The 23879-nt window shown below is 44.3% G+C and overlaps 1 protein-coding gene across 1 annotated transcript; it reads right to left on the reverse strand.

Annotated features, from left to right (window-relative positions):
• Window positions 1-1525: 1525 nt before the first annotated feature.
• Window positions 1526-20718, reverse strand: LOC144888911 (NEDD8-activating enzyme E1 catalytic subunit-like). Its single transcript, XM_078768616.1, has 13 exons — window positions 20046-20718; window positions 19733-19776; window positions 17391-17455; window positions 13277-13432; window positions 12794-12896; window positions 7055-7168; window positions 6258-6311; window positions 3111-3147; window positions 2850-2931; window positions 2518-2618; window positions 2333-2396; window positions 2033-2087; window positions 1526-1861 (listed from the first exon to the last, which is right to left on the reverse strand). Exons 1-13 carry the CDS (start codon window positions 20138-20140, stop codon window positions 1767-1769), a joined length of 1065 nt encoding a protein of 354 aa, XP_078624742.1. The 5' UTR covers window positions 20141-20718; the 3' UTR covers window positions 1526-1766.
• Window positions 20719-23879: the final 3161 nt, after the last annotated feature.

Below are 23879 nucleotides of genomic sequence, written 5' to 3' on the forward strand. Positions count from 1 at the left end.
ATGAACTTTCAAACATGTCTTCCTCCTCTAAAACCTGGTGGTGTCTTGTTCAGTCTGTCTCTGGTGTATGTTCCCCTTCCATCCCTTCTCTTGCTTCAAATGGCACCACAGCCGACTCCGCTCGTGACAAGGCCGAATGCCTCAATTCTGTGTTTGCTTTCAAATATTGTGTCTCCAATCCCTCACTCTCGGTTCCCATCCTTCACTGTCATACCCAACTGCACTTGGACTCAATATCTTCACCTCCGCCACCAAAGGTGGATGGAGGTTATGTTCGCACACCTGTCTGTTTGTCTGTCTGTCCGTTTGTTCGTGAACAAAATATCTCAAATAATTGTGGACGGATTCGGACGAAATTTGGCAGAGATGTAGCGTATGTGACAAGAACTAAATGATCAGATTTTGGTGAAGATCCAGATTCAGATCCTGCTAGCAGAATTTTTAAAGTGATGCTTCACCACGAAGTGATATGGCCAACCAGGCGGAGGTTTTTTTTGTTTGTTTTTTTTGGATACAAGATCGAGGCTCGTGTAAGCGCTAACATTAATCACATGAGAACAAACTGACACATAAAACATATGGTAAAGGGAGCAGGAGACAAGATGGGGAGAGAGAGGGAAGCACACAAGTACAACAGTAGAGAACAGGGACATCAGGAGATCTGTGGGTGAGAGAGAGGGCTTGGAAGGGGGTGGGGGGAGGAAAGGAGGCTGGGAGAGGTATAAAACACATGGACACTGCTAGGACTTCCAGGAACGAAGTCGGTATTTCAAAAAAGTGGATCTGGGGTGAATTAACGGGGGTAGAAAATATCAAGGTTTTGGATGGGGGAAGATAAGAGATGGTGGTGAACAGCTGTTTTAAAGACCTGGAGGGAGAGAGTGAGATTGAAGAGAGTGAGGGAGTTTGTTCGAGAGGCGGGAGAAAAGAGGAATGAAAGAGTGAAGGTGAGCAGAGAGTCTTGATTTTGGCAGTTTCATCAAAAGAGGGTTGCTGGCAGATCTTGTGCGACCTGCAGGAATATTTGTGGGACAGAGCACAGACAGAGCTGGGGGAGCAAGGCCGGAGAGGAGTCTGTAGAAGACAGAAAGACCACCAAACTGCCTGCGGTGAGTGAGTGAAAGGCCCTCGGATTTAGCTTCATTGAGGGAGATGCCAATGATTCTGAAAGTTTTGGTTTCAACAGCGTAAAGCTCAGCTACGTGCGAGGCAAGGAGAACAGTATTCCATTGAGCTGCGGATGAAAACCTCTGCCAACTACGTCCTTCCTCAGATGCGGTCATAATTACTCCAAAAGGCCGTCAAAACTACACATATGATTTGTGGGGCCTTATTCCTAGATAACAGGAAAAAAAAAACTGCCAGAATGCTCCAGCCCAAAATGACTTAAAATTAAAATACAAATTATGATATTTTACTACATGGATATATGCAATTGGATAACTTAAGCTGGACAGCAGTCTGTATGCCCTGCTCCTTACCTTCTTCATTCAATTGCACTTGTGAACAATCTTCACGGCAGTGAAATGTTTAAAATGTCCATCTTTATTAATTTCCTTTTAAGCAACAAAGTAAATGCTTTCTTGGATGTTCATAGCATGTACAACCATTTACAGAACATTGGTGCAAGTGCCAAACAAATTGTGCAGAACGAACCAAAGATGAACAACAGTAAAGTCTCTGGAAGTTCAAAATCAACAGTAAAGTCAACAAGTTCAAAATCGAGAAGGTATGCCGGATGGGAGTCGTGCAAAACCAGGAAGACCCTACGCACAAGACTTGAGGCGCAGGCGAAAGCGGAGTGTCTGTGGAGATGTAATGTCAGCCACTAATAGCTCAATACCATCCGCAAGGCCGAGCTCTAGAATCACGAGACAAAACCACAAAGAAAAGTTGATTGGAAACAATAACGAACCTTTTTGTCCCCCACCAACCCCCCCCCCCCAACACTCCCCCCTCCCCCCCCCCCCAACTCCCCCCTTCCCCCCCACATTCTCCCCGACCCCATTCTCCTCATTGTTGAAAACCTCACCTGTCAAAGTCTTGGTGAGGTTTGGTCGTGTAATCGCTTCTATCGATGCTACGTTCTACAGAAATAAAATAACACCAAAACGGTGTAAATAAGTAAACTTCCCTTTATTCTAGGAAATCAACTCCATAGGTATGTCAACTCTTAAGAGGAGACTCATTCGTATCTTGGTATTCAAACTGCGTTTGACAACCTCGATACACAATAGTTGTTTAAAGCAGGGACGGGCAGGTTCACCTGCGGTCACTTTTATTCAACGTTTCGGTACCAGGAGGAAGTTACAGCTGAGGGAATGAAACTTACTTGCATGTATAAAGTTTTGTTCTTTCCATGAATCGTCGCTGTAATTGCAGGACATCTCATTTGCCTGAACGAAAGACAAAATAGGTAACATTTCCAGACGCATCGACACAGGCACAATTCATGGAAGCAAGCGTCATGTCATGGTGTGTTCTTTCATCGGAATGCCTCGTGTGCCGCCTACTTACAGGGCAGGACTCTCCATCAGGTGGTCGAGAACGTGCTGGAGTTTTGCGGAAGAGGGGAAAGTCAGATCTTGAGTAGTCTCGCTGCACGCGGGGCAGTCTTCCTGCATGCACAGCAACGAGCTTGTAGATAAACCCACCTTTGAGCTATCGACATGATGGAACAACCTGTCTTTGACAGTTTACAACTGCAGTGCTTGTCCTCAAGTAATCACACTTATTGATCATCCAGCCTGATGCTTTGCCAATGGGAGTGTCGGACACACCCTCAACATGGCAGTTAACGGGCAAAAGCAAAGTCTGTTGGCCGGTTGGTGTCGATTCGAGAGTCGTACCTTTCGCTCGGCTTCATACGTGTAAGTATAGAGTCCGTCAACGTCATTGAACACCATGTAGTTATTGAGGGACTTGAAGCAACTGAAATCGCACATGCACATACCGACGAGAGAACAGGATGTACACATGCCTAGATTGAAACGCAAAATCAGTGTCGAAATATAAAGCTTTTGCCCAAACCTGGAAGGTAAAAATAATTATATAAAATAAAAAAGCAACAATTATGATGGGTAAATACTTTACCTTTATGGGTTACTCACCTTGTTGCAATCTTGAACACTTCAAATGAGCAAACAGCTGTAATAAGGAGGCAGAAAAATAAATAAATAAATTGCTCACAATTTAAACATCGAGGAAACTGTGATCGACAGTAAAACAAGTTACAGGTAGTACACACGGCATGACCTCCGATAGGTGAATCGGTTACAATTGCTCAAATTGTAGGGCGGGTGACGAACCCAATTGAATTTATTTGCCACTTGTACTTGTTATAATGGGGTACCTCTCCGTATTAATAACATCGAAGGAAAACCAAATTCACTCTTCAATAATCTAAAATATCCAAGATCTTTTTATCATGGATTCCTTTCTTTACGTGCCCAGATTCAAACAGGTGCACCTCTAAGTAAGAAACGGAGCTTTGGATAAATTGCCAGCAATACCCACACAGGCAGCCACATCTTTCCTTTGTGCGTCCCTCATTGGCTGCAGCAATCATGACACAAATGCAGTAGTCTCATTAACACAGTCTTTGAGACGACTTAAACAAAATAAAAGCAAAATTATAAAAACGAACAAAAATACAAATTTAATTTAAAAAATACAAAGGATATTTAAAGATGGGCCACTGTTGTTTTGGCCAAATCTTTCCAACCTGGATTTCCACCGATGGCAAATCTTCGCTTCTGGACTCGGTGATGACTCACTTTTCTTCCAATGTCTCCTGCTCCTCCACTGCCCCAATTGGTTCATCTGATCTTGTTCTTTGGAGTTCCCATCTCTCTGGCTGTTATCAGAGAACGTCCTCAGCACCACAGAGGCTAGTGCTCCTGCCTCACACCTAGCTCGTCTTCACGCTGTTGAAACCAAAGCGTTCAGAATCATTGGAATCTCCCACGATGAAGCTAACTCCAAGGGCCTTTCACTCACTCACCGCAGGCAGGTTGGTGGTCTTTCCGTCTTCTACCGACTCCTCTCTGGCCTTGCCCCCCCCCCCCCCCAGCTCTCTCTGGGCTCTGTCCCCCAAATATTCCTACAGGTCGCACAAGATCTGCCTGCAACCCTCTTATGGTTAAACTGCCAAAATCAAGACTTTCTGCTCACCTTCACTCCTTCATTCCTCTTTTCTCCCACCTCTGGAACAAACTCCCTCACTCTCTTCAATCCCACTCCACCCTCCAGGTCTTTAAAACAGCTGTTCACCACCATCTCTTATCTTCCCCCATCCAAAACCTAGATCTTTTCTACCCCCGCTAATTTCACCCCAAATCCACTTTTTTGAAATACCAACTTCTGTCATGGAAGCCCTTGGTGTCCTTGTATTTTATACTTCTCCCACCCCCCCGCCCCCCTTCCCATGCCTCCTCCCCCCAAGCCCTCTCCCTCCCACACATCTCCCTGCTCTCAAATGTTGTGTTTGTGTGCTTCCCCTTCTCTCCCCATCTTGTCTTCCGCTCCCTCTTTTTATATATTTCGTTTGTCTGGTTGATTTGTTTGTGAAATAAATGTTAGCTCTTTCACGAGCCTCGATTCAGTATACAAAAAAAAAAGAAAAAAAAGAAAAAGGAAGAGGCTTCATTCTGCCCGATTGAACGATGAGGGATGTCACGGCAGAGGGTGGAGTCATCAGCAAATAGATAAAGGATTTTCTGGAGAGTCAGAGAAATCATTGATGAAGATCAGGAATAGGATGTGGCCCAGAACACTGTCTTGGGGTACTCCAGCCTTGACAAGGAGAGGAGAAGAATGGATTCCATTGAGAGCTAAACGTCGGCTACAAGAGTAGAGGAAGTCACTAATTAATGTGTGCAGTTGGCCTTGGATGCCATAGGCAGAGAGTTTGGAGAGCAAAGTGGGATGTCAGACTGTATCGAAAGGACGAGATATGTCTAGAGACGGCCCTGAACTCATGACCAACATTGAGGGCCTTCATCCATTGTTGGGAGAGTAGAAGCAGCATGTCCAAGGTGGAGTGAAACCAAATTGGTTATCTGAGGATGAGGTTGTCCTGCCTCGCACTTTTCACATCTTGATGCCATGGAGACCAAGGCCCTCTATATCACTGGAAGCTCATGAAAAAAAAGCTGAATCTCTGGGCCTGTTACTCAGACATTGCAGACATATCGATGCCTTCATGCCTTCTCGTACCACTTTTCTGGTTTTGAACCCCCTGCTCTTTCCATGCTCTGTCTCCTCTCCCTCACCCACCTCCAACTTTTTTTGCAGGGCACACACAGTCTGGTGAAACTCCCAAAATGAAGGCTCATTTGTTCCTCTTTTAACTCACCTGTGACGACAGCTTTCTTAATTTGTTGAATCTCATTTGTCCCTCCAGTGTTTCAAAATGGCTGTTCATCTCCTCCTCGCTTGATCTCCCATTCAAGCACATGGAATCATTTTACCCACATTAACCCTCCCCCTTCTTGAACACGTTCTAACCCTAACCCTAACAAAGTCGACACTTGTTGAAGAGCTAGACTGCAGGATAGAAAGAAAAGTGCAAAAGGAGGAAATACATCAACAGCAGGGTCGAGAGACATTGGGAGGAAGAATGAGAGAGTAAAGGAGGGGAGTGGTTAAAAGGGAGGGGGGGGGGGGAGAGAAGGAACACATGATGGGTGAACAAGCTCAAATACAGTAAGAAGAGGAAAGGAAAACAGGAAGGTGGGTGAAGGGAGAAGGGTGGAAACGATAATTTGGAAAGAGGAGAGTTAATGAGAATAGAAAAGATCTGTAGAAAGAGTATGGATGGATAGAAAGGGTATGGATGGGGGATGATCCCAAGGAGGAGGGGAAACTACATTCTTCAAGTTCTGGACGGAAGAGTGAGATTGAACAGATTGAAGTTTCTTATGCCAGGAAGAGAAACGAATAATGAATGAGGTGAGCAGTGAGCTGAGAATTTGGGTGTTACTGGCAGAAGCCATGTAATCTGGAGAAAGATGGGGGAGAATGAGCACAAAGGGCAGACGGTGCAAGATCAGAAAGGAGGCGGAAGAAGACAGGCCACCAACCTGTCTGTGATGAGGGAGCAACTGGCCCAGAGATTCGGCCTTGTAAAATAATAGTTTGGAATTTTGTGATGATACTAATAAAGCATTTCAGGAATCTTGTTGTTTGCATTTCATTTACTTCTGTAGCTTGTGGAAACAAAAAGCACATTATATTTTTCAGGCGACAAGACTCACCCGCAATGACTGCATTAGTCGATGCCACAGCAGGGATAATTCTCTTGATAACCCCTACAGTTCAAAAAGAAAATTCAGTGAGATAGACAAGGCACGTAAAAAAAAAAAACATTTTCTATAAAATATTTAATTATACAAAGCTCGTACTAACCACTGACTGACTGACTGACATTAATGTTTGGTACCTTTCAGGTTTGTAGAAAGCTAAAATTAGGCGTGCCAACAGACATCGGAGCCAGTACACCAGGAAAAATCACAGAACCGTTGGAAAGCATCCATAAATGAAGATTTACATTAAAAAAAACTTGAACGCGTACATAAAAAAAAAACAAAGCATTTTTGAATTATCTAGCATTTGAAAATTTTAATTTCTATAACTGTAGACTGAGAAATAAACATGACAACAATGTCCATACATTAACAAAAAAAAGAGGAAAAAAACGTAAATGAAAATTTACATTCAAAAAATTTCCCCTGAAAGTTCCCAACTCGCCTCCATGCTCGGTCATCTCTGCCACAAAAAAACAGTAAAAACCACAAGGGCACTCGGTAGAGAGTATACCTTTTTTAAACTCTCGTATTCGCATCCGGATCTTCACCAAAATCTAAATCATTTGGCCTCGTCACACACGCAAGCTTTCCACCAACTTTTGTCCAAATCAGTCCATATCATCTTTAGATATCTTGCTTACAGACAAACAGGAGTGAAAACATAACCTCCATCCACCTTTGGTGGCACAGGTAACAATGAAAATGCCCTGCTAGTTAATGCGCCGATATGAAACAAACCATCTCACCCTGTGTCAACCTGTATGTAATTCCAGGGATGCCGTACTGTTCAGCACGTTCCAAAGACTTCTGGTGAACCCATTGTACATGGTTCGGATCGTCCCCATCCAGCGCCACATTCTCTACAAGACGACGACAATGATGTCAACGTGCTACTGTACATGCACAAACATGTCTGTCTGCATACTCCACGTGAACGTAATTATTGAGAGAACATCAAAAACTAGAATGGAACCCCATAGAACGTATACCTCCGCCAGGCGGAACAGTTTGTTTTGTATCCAATGATAGGCCAGATCTGGATTCGGACCTGAACCAAAATCTAATGATTGGCTTGTTCTTGTCACCAAACCAACTCATCCACCAAGTTTTGTCATAATAGATGACGGATTTATGGAAAAAGGCCATGTATAAGCTTCTAGGTGCATTTTTGGGTAAAAGTTGGGAACCTCGCTTTTTAACATAACTAGGGTAAGCTGAATTTGATTAACCCGGTTCCCAAGCCGGATTTTGAGTTTTTTCTTTTTTAATTTTGAATAAACTGCTGAAGAACTTGGTGAACTCACAGAGGAGACAATCAAATCTGCAGAAGCATTTGTCTGCAGAATATATAATGTGCACAGAACAACCTCTGTCGATTCAGCACGACATATGTTGTTCTCCAAGACTGGTAAACCAGAAGCAATGTCACCGACAAGTGATGTTCTTCATTTCCATTTGATGCGAGTACACTATCAAGCCATGGTATGGAGAAATGCTCATTGTGCCATACCTGACCTTCCTGCACCTGTGGAAATGTGATGGAAACGTGGTGATTCAGGACTAGAGCCTATTCTGATGTCACCGAGTCCAATCCCAGAAAGTTGCCTCGAAATGATTTGTTGTGCATGCCAGAAGCAATGCAAGACTCGACGCTGCAAATGTCGCTATTCAGAGTTGAGGTGCACATCAATGTGTGCCTGTCAGCAACAGAGTGATGATCAAACCCCATGTATGAATTTGATATAGTTTGGCAAAACAACATGTGTGACATTCCTGAATGTTTGTGCTTCATGGCCATGTATACTTAATTTTAGAATAAATGGTTATATGAAACATTGTCTTATTAAAACTATTTCCCATCTCCGAGGGCCTTTCACTTACTCACCGCAGGCAGGTTGGTGGTCTTTCCGTCTTCTACCGACTCCTCTCCGGCCTTGCTCCCCCAGCTCTCTCCGGGCTGTCCCCCAAATATTCCTACAGGTCGCACAAGATCTGCCTGCAACCCTCTCATGGTTAAACTGCCAAAATCAAGACACTCTGCTCACCTTCACTCCTTCATTCCTCTTTTCTCCCACCTCTGGAACAAACTCCCTCACTCTCTTCAATCCCACTCCTCCCACCAGGTCATTAAAACAGCTGTTCACCACCATCTCTTATCTTCCCCCATCCAAAACCTTGATCTTTTCTACCCCTACTAATTTCACCCCAAATCCACCTTTTTGAAATACCAACTTCTTTCCTGGAAGTCCTTGGTGTCCTTGTGTTTTATACTTCTCCGCCCCCCTCCCCTCCCTTCCCACGCCTCCTCCCCACAAGCCCTCTCCCGATGTCCCTGCTCTCAAATGTTGTGTTTGTGTGCTTCCCCTTCTCTCCCCATCTTGTCTACCGCTCCCCTTTTTATATATTTTGTTTGTCTGTTTGATTTGTTCGTGTGATAAATGTTAGCTTTCACGAGCCTCGATTCTGTATTAAAAAAAAAAAAAAAAAGTCGCCAGCCATGATATCGACGACGGATTTATGAAAAAAGGCCATGTATAAGCTTCTAGGTGCATTTTGGGGTAAAAGTTGTAAACTTAAAGTAAAAGAGCTGCATGTATATACATGATATAGAAATGCTTGTTCAAAGAAATTGTCCAATAATGGCAATGCGGTGGCCATTTTGTTTATCCTAATTAGAAGGTCAAAAACTCAAATTTCGGCTTGGGAACCAGGTTAATCGAATTCAGCACACCATAATTGTTAAAAAGTTAGGTTGCCAACTTTTACCCAAAAATGCACCTGACATTCACATTTCTCAGAAATCCGTCTAGTCTATAAGTCATCCACAACTTTTTGAAATAAATTGCTATATATCGGTTTTGGCCCTTTCAATTGTGAAGAATCACTTGAGAATTAAATAATTATCTGATCTGGATCCATACTCAAATCTTCACCAAAATCGAATTAATTTGTCCTCGTCACACACACAACCTGTCGACCAAGATTCGTCCAAATCTGTCAACAACCTTTTGAGATATAGTGCTACATTGTGCCTTCAGATAGTATTCACACCCCTTACCTTTTTTTCACATGTTGTGTTGCAGCCTGAATTTAAAATGGGTTAAATTGAGATTTTTTTGTAACCGATTTACAAATAATACACCGTAGTGTTAAAGTGGAATTGTTTTTTTTAGAAATTTTTACAAAATAATGAAAAATGAAATACAGAAATATCTAATTAATACAAGTATTCAACCCCTTGAGTCAATACTTCGAAGAAGCACCTTTGGCAGCGATTACAACTTTGGGTCTTATTGGGTATGTCTGTATCAGCCATCAGGGATGGTGTTAGATGGCTGATGAGCTGTGCTCAGTTTCCGGCAGACACAGTGCTTTTTATTCAGGCCAGATAATTCCATTTCCATCTGATCAGGCCACAGAATATTTTGCCTCATGGTCTCAGAGTCTTTCACGAGTCTTTTTGCAAACTCCAGGTGTGCTGTCATGTGACTTTTTCTCAGGAATGGCTTCAGTCTGGCCACTGTCCAATAAAGCCTAGATTTCTGAAGTGCTGCAGAGACTGTTGTCCTTCCAGCAGGTTCTCCCATCTCAGGCAAGGAACTCTGTAGTTCTACAGAGTGGTCCTTGGGTTCTTGGTCACCTCCCTGACCAAGCCCCTTCTTGTCTGGTTGCTCAGTTTGGTCGGACGGCCAGCTCCAGGAAAAGTCTGGATAGTTCCATATTCTTTCCATTTCCTAATGATGGACCTCACTGTGCTCTTGCGAACTTTCAACACGAGAAATTATTTTATACCCTTCCCTAGATCTATACCTCCTCACAATTCTATGTCGGAGTTCTACGGACAGTTCCTTGGACTTCATGGTGGAGTTTCTACTCTGACATGCACTGTCAACTGTGGGACCTTATATAGAAAGGTGTTTCTTTCTAAACTATGTACCACCTTTAGAGGCCACCTGTACAACTATGTACCACCTGTACAATGAATTGAATTGGCCACAGGTGACTCCAATCAAGTTCTAGAGACATCTCAAGGATGATCAAAGGAAATTGGATGCACCTGAGCTCAATTTGGAGTATCATAGCAAAGGGGTTGAATACTTATTGACTCAAGACATTTCAGCTTTTCATTTTTAATCACCTTGTAAAAAATTAGAAAAAAAAACTTCCACTTTAATATTATGGGGTATTATGTGTAAATGAGCGACAAAAAAATCTCAATTTAATCCATTTTAAAATCAGGCTGTAACACAATAAAATGTGAAAAAAATGAAGGTGTGTGAATACTTTCTGAAGGCACTGTATCGTTTTTTGCCCCATCTCTCAATGGTGAAGAATCACTTTAAAAATTCTCAGATCCACATCCGGATCAGGATCTTTACCAAAATCGAATCATTTCGTCCTTGTCACATATTCAACCTCTCCACCAAATTTCGTCAGAATCCGTCCACAACGTTTTGAGATATCCTGTTCACAGTCTGTTAAACAGACAGGGGTGAAAACATCACCTCCATCAACCATTGGTGCTGGAGATACTAAAGTAATTTGTGGTGTACATGGTGCAACTACAATACGTGGGAAGTTCCACAAGGATTCGGGCTCCGATGATAATAAAACATGCAGAAATAAAAATAAACCAAAGGGAGTCATTGAGGCAGCAGACATCATTCATTTTCAATGGGTGGGTATTGCAAGCCAATGTTATGTACCTCATATCTGGAATAAAGTAAACTTAGCCAGGGTACTGGCACAACATATAGTCTAGTAGGAAGACTAGGTCCCCCTGCACCCCCCGGAGATATACTTCTAATCAGTGTTTCTAGATTGGAAAAAATGTGTAGAAAATGACTAGCTATGGCCCCAAGCTGAAAAAATGTCCCACATACCATTTTTATGCAAATTACTGCTGCAAATTTTATGCAAAATTATGCAAATTTTATGCAAATTTTTGATGAGGAGTAGAGTTGAGGGGTCTTTGAGGGCTTCATCGAGGTGCTCTCGGTTGCAAGACTGGGTCATTCTGAGAAGCACAGCAGGGTCAGAGATCATGATGTTCTCCTCCTCAGTGAATCTCTCCATCAACAGCCTCTCCATTGCCTCACACACTGTTTTGAGGCAAAAGAGGGACTTTGCGTAGGCCTTTCCACTGAGAACACCTTTGAGAGATCCACTTGTTACTAGTTGTGCCTCAAAGAGAATCTCTGCATATCCAGAACCACGCATCTTGTGTCCAGTGAGCATCCCGATGTAGTTCATGGATGTGTGGAAGGGTCCAATCGTTACTACATGACTAGCAAATTCATTTGGCCAGCGCCAGATGATGGGAAGGGCTTTCATGCAGACACCCAGATCAAATGTATTCAGGACCCATCTCTGACCCACCTCAGCAGTTGCTGCCTCGGAACGCTTCAGTAGCTCACGAACAACTGCGTTGTCTGTGATCGGTCTGTGCCTGGTGCCTGCATGGCATGGCAATGGCCTGCAGCCTGTGCCTGGGCTAGGGGGTTTCACCTCTGCAACTGGTTCTCCCCCACCCAGCAAATCAACAGTCGACTACTGCACGCCTATCCACCAACCGATCACAGACAACGCAGTTGTTCGTGAGCTACTGAAGCGTTCCGAGGCAGCAACTGCTGAGGTGGGTCAGAGATGGGTCCTGAATACATTTGATCTGGGTGTCTGCATGAAAGCCCTTCCCATCATCTGGCGCTGGCCAAATGAATTTGCTAGTCATGTAGTAACGATTGGACCCTTCCACACATCCATGAACTACATCGGGATGCTCACTGGACACAAGATGCGTGGTTCTGGATATGCAGAGATTCTCTTTGAGGCACAACTAGTAACAAGTGGATCTCTCAAAGGTGTTCTCAGTGGAAAGGCCTACGCAAAGTCCCTCTTTTGCCTCAAAACAGTGTGTGAGGCAATGGAGAGGCTGTTGATGGAGAGATTCACTGAGGAGGAGAACATCATGATCTCTGACCCTGCTGTGCTTCTCAGAATGACCCAGTCTTGCAACCGAGAGCACCTCGATGAAGCCCTCAAAGACCCCTCAACTCTACTCCTCATCAAAAATTTGCATAAAATTTGCATAATTTTGCATAAAATTTGCAGCAGTAATTTGCATAAAAATGGTATGTGGGACATTTTTTCAGCTTGGGGCCATAGCTAGTCATTTTCTACACATTTTTTCCAATCTAGAAACACTGATTAGAAGTATATCTCCGGGGGGTGCAGGGGGACCTAGTCTTCCTACTAGACTAATATGACAATTACAAGTCGGCTCAAAAGTGTGTACTTTACCTCTGAACAATGCCGATTTACCTCCTTTACTTTGAGTTAAAATCCACATCAAATAAATCACTTGTTGAATGCACTCGCAATATGTTTCCTATTCAAGCTCTGGTCTCGGCACCTGAAATACGATCCAAGCTCCTCATCAAATTTTGGCTAGCACTAGGCCATAGAAAAGAAAAATGTGGCCACACCTCCAAAGGGCTGTTCTCTGGGCCACTGAAGGACTCGTACGAACTCTATGCAGTGCTCAGGCAGCCGGGGCATCGTTGCAATAGTGCACATTGGGAAATTAATCTGCAAGGGAAGGAGATGTGTTATATAACAGACAAGAAAACATCTAAAAATGCCCGTCCATATCCGTTCTGCACTCAAAACTAAACTAAAAACTAAAAAAACAGCAGCTTAAAAAAATCATTTTATTCATTGCTGTTCTTCATATTCTCAAATAATCTTTGTTAAAGATTTCATGACAAAAGCTCAAATGGTAAAAAGGTTATGGCCTGGACAGACACTCTGAAGCTCAACAGTAAATAAATAAACACGGAAGCGATTAAAAAAAAACTTGGTCGTCTGGTGAAGTGGAAGCAGTGGAAGGGCTGATGACGCTTTGCAACAATCGAGACAACACAATTTTGGGGAAGCAGGGAGTTTGAGAAGACAGAACGCATCCTTGCCTGGGGAGGGTAGAGGTCAAGCGTACAGTCGATGCAAGCAGACACACCAGGAAGCAAGACACGTGCATTGCCTTTGAAGCCCTCTGTCCCACCATCAATCATGGGCACAATGGAACTGGTGTCTAGCTGTCCATCCTTGTAAATGAGCAACGACACCTGGAGCAAGCACAAGCAGCATCACACGTGTGCTGTAATTTTTCTGCTCACATCCACAACTTAAGATCCATTCCCACTTTGAAAAATGATTTCAGGTCTTTTTTCTCAAGTAAAGATTTACAACATCCCTATTGCCAAAAACAATACCCACCCGAAAATATGCAAAAATATCTGAATCAACAAAAATTGACCCAAATTTACATTATTTTCCAGTAACTTATAATGTGATATGAGGTGTGTGTGTGTGTGTGTATGAGTGTGAGTGTGTGTGTATATGTATGTTGTTTTTGCCTGCTATCCCCACACGTGGGTGGGCCTCAGGAGATGTAACAGAGACCGACCAAGTCTCAAAGTATCCACCTCCTTTATGCCTAGGTCACACATAGGCGGATATTTTGGCGACTGCCGGCGATCAAGATTTTTCGGCGACTACTGGCGATTTCGGGTGGTCAAATATGGTCAGGCGGCAGTATGGCGACTGCAGGCGGCCACATTGCGACTGCATTGCGACGACGCCCCGAGTGGGATGGCGACTGTTGAAGATCGACGACGACTGCATTGCGGATGCACGGCGGCAGCGTGGCGGCAGTCTGGCGGCTAGATTACGACCGATGGCGGATCGCGGCGACTGCATTGGGGCCGGGTGTCGGTTTACTCCGACGTCCGCAAAAGACTGCAATAAGACCGCCGGCGATTGGAGACGATTCACACAACTTTTTAAATCTTTATTTCTCTATTTTACATTTCACTTTATTCATTTCAATGATGTGTGACATGAAGCATAAAGATGTTTGATGTACAATAAGAAAGTTAATAAAGATGTATCATTGTAATGTAATAATCAAACTTTTCTGCAGGGAGAGAGAATGGAAATAAAGTCCAAGAAATTATTTCCACTGGTCCCAAGTCCCATAAATAAAGTTTCCAAAGGACCAAAGTCCCAAAAATAAAGTTCCCAAAAGTCCCAAGTCCAAACAATAAAGCCATATCCTTGTCGGCACCACAGGACCTCACTCCACGGAGACCCTCACACCATCCTGTCTTGCTATGGAATCGTGGTATGTCGTAATGCAGTCGCCAGGCAGTCGTATCTGTGTCGCCAATGGCCGTAACTCGGCCGCCACTAGTCCTACTGCTGTCGTCGTCAGTCTCCCATAGCCGCAGGGGAGACGTGGCAGTTCTTCTGTAGTCGATACGCAGCCGCAACAGTGTCGGCCCGTAGTCGGGAAGATGCCGCAGGAAGGCCGTATGGCATTCGCATCTCTGCCGTGCTGGCTGGTGGGGCGATTGCGGAAGACTATGAGCGACTGGGTTGTGGCCGCTTTACGGTCTTATTACGGATACCGACGACAGCATGGCGGCTCCATCACGACAGCATGGCGGATTTTTTTCGATTGCGACTGAGCGCGCCGTTTTTAAACATTTTAAAAATTATTTTGCCCCTTTGCGGCTCTTGCCGACTGCAGCCGACCTGGGGAGGATAACCACGACTACAGGCGACCGTCCATTACGGTTTCATTACGATTGTCGGCGGGTGGTGGCGATTTTTTCAGTCGCCAGTAGTCGCCGACAAAACCGCCTATGTGTGACCTAGGCTTTAGTGTGTGTGTGTATGTGTGTGTGTGTATGTGTGTGTGTGTGTGTGTGTGTGTGTGTGTGTGTGTGTGTGTGTGTGTGTGTGTGTGTGTGTGTGTGTGTGTGTGTGTGTGTGTGTGTGTGTGTGTGTGTGTGTTACGATGTTATGTCCGTGTGTTATGACTCGTAAACCGCTGTATTGAAAGAGTCGAAAACTGGTTGTGCACAGGAAGCTTTTAGGCAGTAAAAAAAAAAAAAAAGTATATAGTACAGCGCGACTCCCAGTGTGTAGGCGTACTACAAATAATAATCATAAAATGTGCCAATTCTGGCGGAACCAACCCGTCCGTAACCCTGACGGAACCAACCCGTCCGTAACCCTGACGGAACCAACCCGTCCGTAACCCTGGCGGAACCAACCCGTCCGTAACCGTGGCGGAACCAACCCGTCCGTAACCCTGGCGGAACCAACCCGTCCGTAACCCTGGCGGAACCAACCCGTCCGTAACCCTGGCGGAACCAACCCGTCCGTAACCCTGGCGGAACCAACCCGTCCGTAACCCTGGCGGAACCAACCCGTCCGTAACCCTGGCGGAACCAACCCGTCCGTAACCCTGGCGGAACCAACCCGTCCGTAACCCTGGCGGAACCAACCCGTCCGTAACCCTGGCGGAACCAACCCGTCCGTAACCCTGGCGGAACCAACCCGTCCGTAACCCTGGCGGAACCAACCCGTCCGCAACCCTGACGGAACCAACCCGTCCAGAACCCTGGCGGAACCAACCCGTCCGTAACCCTGGCGGAACCAACCCATCCGTAACCCTGGCGGAACCAACCCGTCCATAACCCTGGCGGAACCAACCCGTCCGTAATCCTGGCGGAACCAACCCATCCGTAACCCTGGCGGAACCAACCCGTCCGCAACCCTGGCGGAACCAACCCGTCCGTAACCCTGGCGGAACCAACCCGTCCATAACCCTGGCGGAACCAACCCGTCCGTAATCCTGGCGGAACCAACCCATCCGTAACCCTGGCGGAACCAACCCGTCCGCAACCCTGGCGGAACCAACCCGTCCGTAACCCTGGCGGAAACAACCCGTCCGTAACCCTGGCGGAACCAACCCGTCCGTAACCCTGGCGGAACCAACCCGTCCGTAACCCTGGCGGAACCAACCCGTCCGTAACCCTGGCGGAACCAACCCGTCCGTAACCCTGGCGGAACCAACCCGTCCGTAACCCTGGCGGAACCAACCCGTCCGTAACCCTGGCGGAACCAACCCGTCCGTAACCCTGGCGGAACCAACCCGTCCGTAACCCTGGCGGAACCAACCCGTCCGCAACCCTGACGGAACCAACCCGTCCAGAACCCTGGCGGAACCAACCCGTCCGTAACCCTGGCGGAACCAACCCGTCCATAACCCTGGCGGAACCAACCCGTCCGTAACCCTGGCGGAACCAACCCGTCCGTAACCCTGGCGGAACCAACCCGTCCGTAACCCTGGCGGAACCAACCCGTCCGTAACCCTGGCGGAACCAACCCGTCCGTAACCCTGGCGGAACCAACCCGTCCGTAACCCTGGCGGAACCAACCCGTCCGTAACCCTGGCGGAACCAACCCGTCCGTAACCCTGGCGGAACCAACCCGTCCGTAACCCTAGGAGAACCAACCCGTCCGTAACCCTAGGAGAACCAACCCGTCCGTAACCCTGGCGGAACCAACCCGTCCGTAACCCTGGCGGAACCAACCCGTCCATAACCCTGGCGGAACCAACCCGTCCGTAACCCTGGCGGAACCAACCCGTCCGTAACCCTGGCGGAACCAACCCGTCCGTAACCCTGGCGGAACCAACCCGTCCGTAACCCTGGCGGAACCAACCCATCCGTAGCCCTGGCGGAGCCAACCCTTCCGTAACCCTGGCAGAGCCAACCCGTCTGTAACCTTGATGGAACGGACCGACGGCCGGGCGTATGGGTGCATAGACGGACAACCCATAAACATAATGCCTCAGGTGACTGCGTCGGCAGAGGCATAAAAATGTTACCGAGATAGTGTTGTGGAAACCCCTTCACCTTACAAATTGGTAAGCAGTCATCAATTTGAAGGATTTTAAAAGTTTAAACACAAATTAAAATTCCACTAATTAAAAATAAAAACACCCAGTCTAGAAGAATTCATGTCATCAGGATTGCACAAACAAGGCAATGTCGTGGACCCTCATTTGTTGAGCAAGAAAGAAAAAAAAACGGAAACAAATGTATCATAACACCCGTGATCTTTGTTATGGTCCACACGTTTGTTAATTTGCGGTAATTTATCACGAAACGAGAACATACAACCACTGTTTAGCAGACTGCAATGTCACCGTGGGGGAATCAAACTCACCAGCATGCCATTAATCCACCGCCTCGCAAGGATGGAATCCAAGCCGCATACAACAACATGAAACTCTGCAGTGTAAAAAAGGGCAGTGGGTAGAGGAAGGTGAGGGAGGAAAAAGGGAGGGGTAGGGGTTGATAGAGGCAGAATGAGAAATGAAAGAACAAAAAGAAGGAATAATCACAGATGAAATTTTCCCAGGACGTGGGAGGAGATTGGTCACATGGAAGCTCATCATCACAATGCTCCTCATGGCTGGTCTATGAGTAGTCCGAACCTAGCCAAAACGTGGCTCAACGTGTTAGCTCTGATAACTCTGAAAAACTGATGTTGAAGTGGAAGATGTCGAGAATTCACTTCAACATCTTCGTGACCAAGGCGAGTGGATTCTCATCTCAAACGCCGGCTCTACCTGCTTGTAAGTTGAGCTTTTTTTAAATTATAAACTATAACTGATTTAAATCTACTGGATGAATCGTAACCTGCACCGATTTAGGAAACTTGCTGTTTCTAAGGACGTCGTAAAGGACACAAACAGCAGGCACAAAAAACGAATGTAACGTTTTAAATAAGGTGGTGTATAAGTTGCTGCATCAACTGTGGCAAACTTCCAAAAAGAATTTATATCACCTTTAAAATCTTTATTTTATTTCCATTGAATTGTATACTTGAATACTGGAGAACACAAATCGCCTTTTTGGCATTTTCAGAAACCTTTCCTTTAGCAATACTAGGACAAAAGAGTACGGCATTTTAAATCATCTCAACCAATCAGATTTGCTGCTCACAGACCCTGCCCATGTACTTTTTTGTCAAGACTGCACGGCGTAACGTGTTCAATGGAGTCTCTAGTTACTTTCACCACTGTAGATGTGTGGAGGTTGTTTTCACCCCTTTATGTTTTGTTACTTTTGTTTGTTGTGTTGTGTTGTGTTGTGTCTGTTAAAAAGTTGGATGGATTCAGGCAAAATTTGGTGGAGAGGTTAGTGCGTGACAAGGGCAAAAGGATTAGATTTTGGTGAAGATTCAAATCCGGATCAGATGCGATTGTGACTCTTCACCATTGAGTGATATTGCCAAAAACGATATGTGGAATGATATTTCAAAAAGTTGTGTTGGTTAGGTGACAAGAAGAAGCTGATTCGATTTTGGTTCAGGTACGAATCCAGATCCAGCCTAACAGTGGTATACAAAACATAAATTGTTCAGCCAGGCGGAGGTATGAGCTCTACCGTTAATGTATGCAATAGGTCAATTTTGATTGTTGATTTCTACCATATTGTTATTCATTTTCTGGAAAGTATTGCGTTACAAAATAATATACATGAGCAAGGCCTGTGAAACAAGCTGCCCCATTATTAGCCAGGAACCCTCGACAACACCAACACACACACACCAACACACACACACACACTTTTATCACTGTGCCGTGTCACTCACCGATGTCCCCGCTTGGGTCTACGAATGGGAATGTGCAGCCTTGCCAAAGTGGAAAGGCTTGGAGGACAGAGAAGTGGACCGTTACCAGGAGAGGCTAGTGCACTGTCAACTTCAAATGATGAACCGATAAATTCCACATTCCTGTGCCATCTTCAGTCGAACGTCAGGAATTGATAGTACTTTCTCTGTATTTTCACCAGTTGATTACCAATCAGTTGCTATGAAACGCGATGCAGCCCTTCTCAATGGTCCCCACAATCGATCAGGCTTCGGTTTCGGATCATAGGGGCTACTGGGGTTTCATGGTGGTTACCCCATGAAACTTCGGATTCCTACTTGTCCCTTATTTACCAACCGATTGCTCTGAAACCCGATACAGCCCTTCTACTTGATGGTCCGCTGGATCGCTGTCTTTTTATTTCGGATCAAAGGGCCTTCCAGGGGATCAGGGGGCTCCCATGGGTTCCCCCCAAATCAGCAAAGGTCTGAACTACAACTTCAAGAGATAACCTTAAGCCCACATGGGGCTATTTATTCAATACTTAACTCACATCCATTGAATCAATGCTCTTCTCGAACCTGAGTCTACAGAAAACTGATTTTCGAATTTCTCCCAAGCCTTTCCTGCATCACACAAAACAATTCAGCGTCATATTTCGGCTTTAGCTCAGGCAGGCCATGGGAAACCTGATGACAATAAGCCTCAATGTTATAAACCGACTTAAAATGCACCTGGTTAGACTCAGGATTACTTTTGATGGACAAGCAAAAAAGGCCAAAAAAATGTTTGGACAATTGAAGCAAACAAAATGTGGGAAAGTTCACCTAAACATTCTCGACAGCATTTCAGATGAAAGAATGCAACTCGAATAAAATTAAGATTAATCAACATATTTGCATGTACTTACGTCTGTAAAAACTTTCATCATAATCTTGGATCTTCTTAAAGTGACTGAGAGAAAAAATCAAGGATAAATCTATGGAAATAGATACTAATAGGGTCTTCTTTTGACACACAGCATGTTAAATAATGCCGCTGTATAATGACATGCAAAGCATTGTCGAGAGAGGAAACGTTACATTGCATCGTTATAATCTTTCACCCCGGCAGGCAGAGGCAAAGAAACTACAAGAGGCAGCGAACGTGTTGCACGACATCTTGCCCCTTCTCCGTGCACAAATAAGATTGTTTTTGGCCTTGCTGCATCGGTCAAAGGATACGGTACCACATTGCAACCAGGAACGCGGTTGTTAATAAACTCTGCCGCCACGTTGGCTTTTGGACGTCCAACATCCCTGGGGCTGAGACGAAGCATCGTACAGGATTAGAAAAACATCATGATATAATACATCCGCAGTACAACACTAAAAGCGAATAGGTTTCAAATAAAAGTATACACACTGGACTCTACGCCATCAAATGTCAAAACCCATGTAATTATGCTTTATCAAGATTCCCACCTCTGCTGCACATGAACTGATGTTTCCCCTTATAATCGAGACCAATTCCAAATGGAACAACAATAGCATTGAATCCTCAGTCTGGGTTAAAATTAACAAATTTTCATTCAAACTGAATGCAAATCACAAACTATTAGAATTAAATATGTAAAGAAATCCTCTATTCTAATGTGAAAAATGAAAAAGAAATAAATGTTCAGCAAAACATGTATGTTCCATCTAAACATGAAATTACCATCCTTAAGTGTTTGTGTACAATTTTTAGGAGAACATTACTCCTCACTTCCTCCCTTCCTCAACATGGACTTGTCTGTAATCACCCACTCCAACTCTTCTTTTATAGACCACTTACTGCACTAAGCCACAAAATATCCCATCACACCTGCATGTGCATACCTGCTGGCAAAACAAAGCTATCCCCACTCTCAAAAATAAATAAACAAGACGACGTCATGCGGAGCACGATACTTGCAAAATACGCACCCCCTCCCCAAGAAAAAAAATTCCATTGATACAGCAAATTGTCCATTTCATCAAGATTAAAATTGACAATCTTGATCAAAGCTCGGGTCAATAGGAAGAAAAGTGACGATTTTTCAGATGAAAAATGATGATTTTGGAAGGTTGACCTTTGACCTTTTGACCTCAAAAATAGTTGGCTTCCCCATTTAGTGACTCAATGTGCAAATACTGTTCAATTTTCAAGTCAATCGGATGAAAATTGATGGTTTTTCAGATAAAAAGTGATGATTTTGGAGGTTTGACCTTGAGTTGACCTTTGACCTTTTCCCCTCAAAAATAGTATGTTTCCCAATTTAGTGACTTGATATACAAATGCTATTCAATTTTCAAGTCAATCGGATTTAAAATGGTGATTTTAGAAATTTGACCTCCAGATGACCTTTGACCTTTGACCTCAAAATCAACAATTGGGATGACTTGTACAACGTGGTGAAGTTTCGTGACGATCGGTTTAGAATTGTGACCTGTAGGCCAGTGACAAACAGACAGACAGACAGAACCACAAATGGAACCGACCGATATATTTGAAAAATCTTCGATTTTGCAAGTAATAAAAAGGGGGGGGGGGGGGGGGGAATATAACTTTGTAACCAAAGAGGATATGAAAACAATATTAGTGCAAAATAGCTTACTACACAATATCGTGTTTACTCCTCCAGGTCCCTGGGAGTGTATTTTTATTTGTTCAATATTAACTGAGAAGCGATGATGATGTTTGCAAAAGCAGGAGCAGTGAATATTCTTTATTCTCATATCAATCTCCAACTGTATATCTCCATAACCATTCAGCGTAGAGACTAGGTTTGTGTTCAAAATGTTAACGTGTGTCGTGAAATTGTGTCTAAGTCTGAACCCAGGTGTCATGCGACTTCTGTCCACTGCGCGGCAGTTATAAAGATCTCAGACATCCGGCGCAGCGATCATACCTGTGACATTTATTGTATGTTACGTAGGTGCATAATTAGATGGTACGTATAACCACTTTGTTCAAGGCTTGCTTGTGTTCGATTGTACACCCATTACTGATCCAGATGAATGCTGAATATTGATATGATGTTCGCTGGTTTTTTATATTTTATTGCTAGGGATCTATTTCGATTAAATTCACGAACTGAGCCAATGTTGTAACTCTGGTTTTTACAACGACGTGCACGACAACCGAAACGTTACCCATGTGTTTTGGCGAGCCTTCACAAAGTAGAATTACCCTACATGTCACAATGTTTGAACCAACCATCCAGCGGGATATATACATAAGGGATATGGAATAATCCGATCAACAAATGCTGAAGTATTAATTTTTTTGCTCCAAATTTTATCATATTTTTTGTAAATATTGGAGTAAATACTAGGATGTACTATATGTGTTTGGACTGTAGCGAAAATCTTGATTTCTACATCTCTGACACAAAAAAATTGAATAGCCTGGGGCTGTAATACTGATTGATACAAAGAGTTTCAATCATTCAGCCTCTTGTCCGAAGCTGGCACAAACCTGAATGTGACCAGCTTGTGGATGCAAGACATTAACGTTTGACAAAACAACTACAACAAGAAAAAGAGCAATCAGAGATTGCAAACCCTCGCCAGGATGTATTTTCAGTGGTTTTAAAGCCTTTGTGTTAAAACAAATATGGCGGCCGAACCACGTGACCAATGACGTAATCATTATTACTTTTTTTCTCCACCAATTTATGCCTACATGACGTTCAATAAATTTCATCTTGATCAGATGAAGTTTTGTACTTCGTCGAATTATGACGTCATAATGGAAGGACCGATGACATCATCATTAACATATTTTATTCCCCATGGAGAGTTCTTTCCAATGAGCCCTGTCTCAATTTTTTATATTCAGCGCTTTCTGAGATATAGAGGTGCAAAATATTTGGATGTTTCCAAGATGGCGGCCGAACCGCGTCACCTATGACATCATAATTATCATTAAAAATTTATACAGGTGGAGTTGCACCTATGGTGAAAATTCCCTGTCAATCGGACCAACGGTTGCAGAGAAAATCATATTTATTCTGTGCGGACAAACAAACAGACAAACAAACAGACATGAAAAATCGGTCAGAGACCGAGGACTTGCCGGACTTTACGTTTTTATCGACCATTTAGGACAAATATGGCGGCTGAACCGCGTGATAGATGACGTCATCATTAACATATTTTATTCCCCATGGAGAGTTCTTTACAATGAGCCATGTCTCAATTTTTTCTATTCAGCACTTTCGGAGATATGGAGGTGCAAAGATTTTCGGTTTTTCCAAGATGGCGGCCGAACCACGTGACCGATGACGTCATAAATTGGGCACAGTCTATTCCAGGGCAAGACGAATATGTGTGCAAAGTTTGGCGATTCTCCGTGCAACGGTGTAGACGCAGTGCTGCAAACAGACAGACAAACAGATGAAAAATCGGTCAGAGACCGAGGACTTGCCGGAATGTACTTTTTTATCGGCCATTTAGAACAAATATGGCGGCTGAACCGCGTGATAGATGACGTCATCATTAACATATTTTATTCCCCATGGAGAGTTCTTTACAATGAGCCATGTCTCAATTTTTTCTGTTCAGCACTTTTGGAGATATAGTGGTGCAAAGTTTTGCCGTTTTTCCAAGATGGCGGCCGACCACGTGACATACGACATCATCATTAACATATTTTATTCCCCATGGAGTTCTTTACAATGAGCCATGTCTCAATATTTTCTGTTCAGCACTTTTGGAGATATAGTGGTGCAAAGTTTTGCCGTTTTTCCAAGATGGCGGCCGACCACGTGACTGATGACGTCATCATTAACACATTTTATTCCCCATGGAGAGTTCTTTACAATGAGCCATGTCTCAATTTTTTCTGTTCAGTACTTTCGGAGATATAGCGGTGCAAATTTTTTCGGTTTTTCCAAGATGGCGGCCGAACCACGTGACCGATGACGTCATCAATTGGGCACAGTCTATTCCAGGGCAAGACCAATATGTGTGCAAAGTTTGGCGATTCTACGTGCAACGGTGGAGACGCAGTGCTGCAAACAGACAAACAGACAAACAGACAGACAGACGAAA

The sequence above is a fragment of the Myxine glutinosa genome, assembly GCF_964187855.1.
Source record: "Myxine glutinosa chromosome 12 unlocalized genomic scaffold, kmMyxGlut1.1 SUPER_12_unloc_1, whole genome shotgun sequence".
NCBI lineage: Eukaryota > Metazoa > Chordata > Myxini > Myxiniformes > Myxinidae > Myxine > Myxine glutinosa.

Bases quoted from the DNA above. Each gene is read 5' to 3' on its own strand.
- LOC144888911 (XM_078768616.1), bottom strand. From the start codon at position 20,140: ATGCTTCGTCTCAGCCCCAGGGATGTTGGACGTCCAAAAGCCAACGTG. The intron at 17,456-19,732 runs GTAAGTACATGC...TTTACACTGCAG, and splicing joins TGATGAAAGTTTTTACAGAC to AGTTTCATGTTGTTGTATGC. The intron at 2,088-2,332 runs GTAAGTTTCATT...TTATTTCTGTAG, and splicing joins ACAAAACTTTATACATGCAA to AACGTAGCATCGATAGAAGC.